Raw genomic sequence first — 6,123 nt, 5'->3', positions numbered from 1 at the left:
GATAAACACAAAACTAAGAAGAAAGATAAAACCTCTGAATAATTGTCTACTTTTTCAGTAAACCAAAAGTTCTTTAAATACAGGCAAAATCCTATAGGATTGGACTAATGGGTCCAGCCCACTCGAAAGAATATCAAATAAACATAACAATTAAAAATAAATCATATTATTCTGAAACAAAATCTTCCATTCACTTGGACTTAGTTCAGATTCGTATGGACCTACTATCATTTACACATTTTTTAAAGTCTTGCAAACGTCTTAAAAAAGGTGGTCTAATTCTGGATTTTCCATTGTGTTCATGAATTTGATGAGTTTATATACCAAATTAAAATAGCTCTTTATTACCAAAATAGTATCAAACAAATTAATTTCTTGAGGAAATTATGCAGCAGCACATGTTTACAAACATTCCTGCAGCATGTTGAAAGTTAAGAAACAGTACAAGATCATAGTATTGTATTGAATAATTATAGCCAAGACATCAACTAATTCATCATCCTAAAATCTCAACCTCATTCCTTCCCAACCACAGCATCCTTAACCTTCTGTGACTCACCCTTGGCATCCTCCCACGCTCCATCTGCAGCCTTCTCCGCCTTCTCTCCTTCTTTCTTCAGACCTTTTGTCGCCTCTGCCGCCTTCTCGGACGCTGTCTCAATTCCTTCATTAGTCTTATCCGCCACAGAACCTAGAGCTTCCGCGGTCTTGTCCTGCACATCAGCAGCAAACTCTTTTGCCTTCTCTCCAGCACTCTCTCCAGCAGCCAAAGCGTTGTCTGTGTCTTCTTTCGCTTTATCAGCTATCGAACCTGCAGCTTCCTTTGCCTTCTCGTTTACATCAAGTGCGACTTTCTTGATGTCTTCTATGCCCTCACTGATGGATTCCGCGGCTCTGACAACGACTACACCGCGTCTTGTCTTTGGTGCAATTCTGCAACTTGCATGGGAATGGTTGGAAGCTGAAGATAAGATGACCCTTGAGGGTTTGTGAAGGGAGAGTGAAGGGGTGTTAGGGAGTGGCTTTGAGAAGTGGCAAACTACTGTGCTTCTGGTGATGAGCATGGCTTCCATTTTTGTTAATTTCTTCGAGTTTGTTGTTGTGAGTGTTTTGTTTTGGGAATGAAGTGAAACATGTGACTGGTTTATAGGTTGGATCTTTTGTCTTTGTTATCCGTGGAGGTAAGACGTGGCGAGCAGGTGTGGTTGACACGTGGAGTTAGTTTTGCCTATTTGTTTGGAATTGGAAATCTTTAAGCGCTATGTCGACGTGATTTTTCTTTTGGTTGAAACTTGCCGACTTGAGTTTTGGTGTTAAATGGGTCGACATGAATTAAACTAGGTGACAAAATCTCATATACTTTATTCGGTATAGCACACTCCCTTTGATTTTAAATACACTCCTTTTAATATATATATATATATATATATATATATATATATATATATATATATATATATATATATATATATATATATATATATATATATATATATATATATATATATATATATATATATAGTAACGGTGTAAATTATTTTTACACTTTCAACTAATCAGAAATATGTATCCCGCCAAATTACCAACCAGAAACTTTGATTGTTTAAAGGTGTCCAACATAGAAGTGTTTGAGTTTTGTTCAAATTATTTGTCAAAATTAGAGTCTATCGAAATTTTAAAGTCTCGTCATGATGAAAGATATGAAGGTGGATGTACTCAACGTTTAAATGATCCAGGATATAGTTCTATAATCACAATTGTTATATGTCAGTGGCCCTTCTGATAAAATATGGTCAATTATTTTTCGAGGAAAACATATTCCTCATAGTGATGAAAATCATTATTTAAATTTTGATATCCTTGATACTCCTAACACATCACATGTGTCTACTTCATATGAAGAAGTTGATATAATTGATGTATATGTTTTTTTGTTATGATTCACGTATGGAAAAATTAACAAATAAATATTTTTTTTTCTAACAATTTATATGTTATAATTTGTAAGTGTTATTATCTACTAACAAATATTATTATTTGCAATTATGTGTTTAGAGATAAGAAACCAAAAGATATTTGGTTATGTTGTGGATATTGACTCCTTCGAAATAATGAATGTAGTGCACAATATTTTTTTGTATGTTAATTGATTTCTTATTTGATGTAATGGTGTGTAAAATGTATATCATTTAGTTTTGATTTAACACATGTTTTTTATCATAATAGTTGTTAATTTAATTTTAATCCACAAATGTATTGTTTTGTTGTTTCTAGATTGTTTTTATTTCCAAAAAAAAAAAATGAAAATTATGTTAAATAAAAATATATAAATTTAAAAAATAAAATATTTTCCAACGATTGGTTCTTGCAACCATGGTGTAGCTCGTTATTCAATTTAATAAATATAAAAAATGATGTTGCTGGGTATTGAACTAATGACATTTCTACTTTTTAATTCGGATGTTTATTTCAATTATGGTAATATGTAGCATACTTTCCAATTTATTACCACGACAAGTAACCCGTGGTGATAAGTAGTTCACTTATTACCACATCCTTCGATTCCACGAACCATTTTCCGTGACTAAATCTATATGTCAAATGTGGTAAAAAAAGGTATTTGTTGCAATAGTGAGGAAATATAATTTGGATCTCTTACAAGATGTTGGTCTAACTGGGATAAAACCAGACAACTCACCTATGCAGCCACACTTGCAACTTCATATAAACTCTTGTAATATAATTTCTAAAGATTAATTTCTAAAACCTACAATTTTCAGAAGATTAATTGGAAGACTTTTATACTTAACTCACTCTAGACATGAAATTTCATATGCGGTAAGTAAGCTTATTTAATTTTTGGCTGCACCAACGGATGAATATTTTAGTACGGTTACAAGTATCTCAAAAACAATCTTCGTAGTGGTTTGTTTTTTAGCTCATCATCTGCACTAACTCACAATGGGTCTTTTTATTATGATCGAGGAGCATGTCCATGTCCAAATACTAGGAGATCCACAACAGGTTTTTGTTTTTCCTTGAAGTTCATTACTTAGTTGGAAAGATACACAAGATCACATTATCTACTATATTGATTAATTAAAGCCTTAGTTCATCAGTTTTTAAATGAATCTGCCAGAGTCAAAGAATAACACATTCACATACTTGAAAATTTGGTATCCGTTAGATTAAAATCCAATGGTGGAAAAGAATACAAATTATATTCATCTTCAAGCTCCATCCTTTCCAGCCACAGCCTCCTTGATCTTCTGTGACTCATCCTTGGTCGCCTCCCACGCTCCTTCTCCTGCCTCCTTGGCCTTCTCTCCTTCATTCTTCAGAGCCTCCGTCGCGCTCTCAAATCCTTCTTTTGTCTTATCAACCACAGAACCTATTCCTTCAGCGGCTTTGTCCTTTGCATCATAAGCATAATCTCTCGCCTTCTCTCCAGCACTCTCTACCGCCTCTACAGCCTGGTTTGTTCCTTCCGTGGCCTTATCCACAACCGAACTGGCTGCTTCCTTTGCTGCCTCTAAAGCCTTCTCTGATCCTTCTTTCGCTTGATCGAATATCGAACCTGCGGCTTCCTTTGTCTTCTCGTTTGCATCAAGTGCGATTCTTTTGACGTCCTCTATGCCTTCGCTGATGGATTCGGCGGCTCTGACGACTACGCCGCGTCTTGTCTTTGTTGCATATTTGAAAGTTATATGTGCATGGTTGGAAGCTGAAGATAAGAAGACCCTTGAGGACTTTTGAAGGGAGAGTGAAGGGACGTTAGGGAGGAGTGGCTTTGTGAAGTGGCAGAGTACCGTGTTTCTCATAATGAGCATTGCTTCCATGTTTCTTAAAATTTTCGACTGTGTTGTGTGTGTTTTGTTTTAAGAATCTAATGAAACATGTGATTGGTTTATATTCTGTTATCAGTGGAAGTAAAAGGTAGTAAACAAGTGGGATTGAGACGTGTTTGGTCCAAGCACTGTTTATTTGTGTCGACGTGAATTTTTTCTTTTAGTAGTGGAATTGTGCCGACCTGATTTTTGCATTAAATGAGCCGACATGAAATAAGACTAGGTGGTAAACTCTCTATACTATTAATTGGAGTTTAGTGTCATATTTTGTTGTTGCATTTGGATGGGGGGTCAATATTTTTCTCATGTGTAATATTATCAACCATTATTTTTTTTATTCTCGTTTTTATACTCTTACTCTTGTCTTTAATCATGTCTATGTTAACTTTGTGTAGTTGCTCCTAAGCTTGAATAAAATAAAATAAAAAAGTTATTTTAAGCAGTCGACGGTTGACGTAAAACTTCGTCGAATTTCTATGGTATAAAATAACTATGAAACAATCTTAACATTAGGTCGTTATCTAGAAGCAACACGCTGTATGGCTCGAGTATAGTGTCAAAAGAGCAAGAGTTTCCATATTTTCGTGAACGGGTGTGGGTAAAGAAGTTAGTTCATGAAAATAAGATTTGTTTTAGATCATGGAATATAGACACGCATATTGGAAAATCTATGGAAATATTAGACACTATAGTCAGGAGAAAGATCAATTTCATGTTCCTACAAGAAACTAAGTGGACAACTGAAATAAGTTACAAAATAAGTTATCAACGCGTGATCGATTGGGTCAAAGGGGAATCATTGTCGGATTTGTTAGTTGTAGATGCGTATTTTGCAATGGAAAGATCGAAAGCATTGATCATTTATTTTAGCATGTTGTATGACAAGAAGAATATGGTCCTCTATTTATTATTGGCTTGATATTTTGGTATATCAGATTCATGATAGTTCAGTAGACAACTGCTGCACTCACTTCTCCAAATTTTGCCTGGACCCGGATGAAGGGAAAGGTCTCTAAAGGCATGAAAGGGGCGATATGGTTTGCAACGGTCTGGTACGTAAGGATCGCTCGGAATGGGATAGTCGTCAACAATGAAGTTACTGATGTTGAGGAGATTGTTCATAAAGTTAAGATGTTTTCATGGTGATGGCTTCAAATAGATTCAAACCGTATGAATTGTAACTTTTACGAGTGGTGTAAACGTTCCTGTGATTTCTTTTGTTTAGTTGGTTCGTTTAGTTTTATTGCTACTTAAATTTTCATCCTTTGTGTATTTGGGTTTGACTACACCTAGTGCTAAGATTTGGAATACAAAATTGCTTATAAAAAATTGAAAAGGCGAAAGTGTTAGACGCTGGCCTTAGGATCTAGAGGGGGGGTGAATATATCGTTCACAGTTTTACGGAGTTAAACGACTTTTCAGCGGAAGCGATTCTGAATCGACTCGCGTCTATTCCGAACCACTATCGAAACGATTGTATATGTGTTTAAAACCAGTCAAAAACTTGAGGTAAGTGATAAGAGTATACGTTGCAGAATCAAAGCGTTGCTCTTATTGAAAATCAGATTAACTTCTTGTATGATGGACAATGTTTGCAATGCAGTAAAAGTGATAGAAACAAATATACAAACACTTGGTGATAATGATCAAATTGACGGTGATTCAATATGTGATGGATTGTGATGTTTATATAAGTTCTTAATTCACAATCTTAACATTCGAATCGTTGATCAATTTGCTATTATAACCAAATATGAACAGAACGTAAATGAAAAAGTAAAAGCGACAAGAACACGATATTTGTTTAGGCAGTTCGTCGATCGTCCTCGCTACGACTACGTCTGCCCCCAATTCCAAACTGAAATTGGGTAATCTTTCATTAATGTTGAAAGTAGTATATACAAAGAAGATAACAAAGCGATAAACCATAAACCAATTATGTCGATCCTGTCGCTACCGCGAAAAATGGAATCTGAGTCGCCACTAATATATTTATCCCATCGAGGGAAAGGAATACCAGAAAACCTAACTCAGAATAAGAACGAGGTCTTTCGACCAGAGAATAGGGTACGGGAGTCGGTTACGCGAGAGGAAGGTGTTAGCACCCCTCACGCCCATCGTACTCGATGGTATCCACCTATGTTTGTTTCTATCTAAAGGGTGTCTAATGTCTAAAACCTAAATGCGAATGAATGCAAAAAGAAATACGGGGAAAAGAAGGAATTATTTACAAGTGTGCTCGCTTAGGCCCTGTTGCACCCCAAAATTTGCCCAC

At 35.5% G+C, this 6,123-nt stretch overlaps 1 protein-coding gene and 1 pseudogene across 1 annotated transcript; both read right to left on the bottom strand.

The window, feature by feature from the left end:
* Window positions 1-315: 315 nt before the first annotated feature.
* LOC131640926 (ABA-inducible protein PHV A1-like) lies at window positions 316-1,121 on the bottom strand (annotated as a pseudogene).
* A 1,746-nt stretch (window positions 1,122-2,867) lies between these two features.
* On the bottom strand, window positions 2,868-3,872 carry LOC131640927 (late embryogenesis abundant protein 14-like). The gene has a single exon (XM_058911282.1). The coding sequence runs from the start codon at window positions 3,837-3,839 to the stop codon at window positions 3,231-3,233; it is 609 nt and encodes a 202-aa protein (XP_058767265.1). The 5' UTR covers window positions 3,840-3,872; the 3' UTR covers window positions 2,868-3,230.
* Between the last annotated feature and the right edge of the window lie 2,251 nt (window positions 3,873-6,123).

Source organism: Vicia villosa, unplaced genomic scaffold (assembly GCF_029867415.1).
Source record: "Vicia villosa cultivar HV-30 ecotype Madison, WI unplaced genomic scaffold, Vvil1.0 ctg.003400F_1_1, whole genome shotgun sequence".
Taxonomy (NCBI): Eukaryota; Viridiplantae; Streptophyta; class Magnoliopsida; order Fabales; family Fabaceae; genus Vicia; species Vicia villosa.
The sequence above is the reverse complement of the archived record's forward strand: the minus strand, read 5'-3'. Positions and strand labels throughout refer to the sequence as shown.

What these genes read in the sequence shown, in the direction of transcription:
- LOC131640927 (XM_058911282.1), bottom strand. Translation starts at nt 3,839, where the DNA reads ATGGAAGCAATGCTCATTATGAGAAACACGGTACTCTGCCACTTCACA.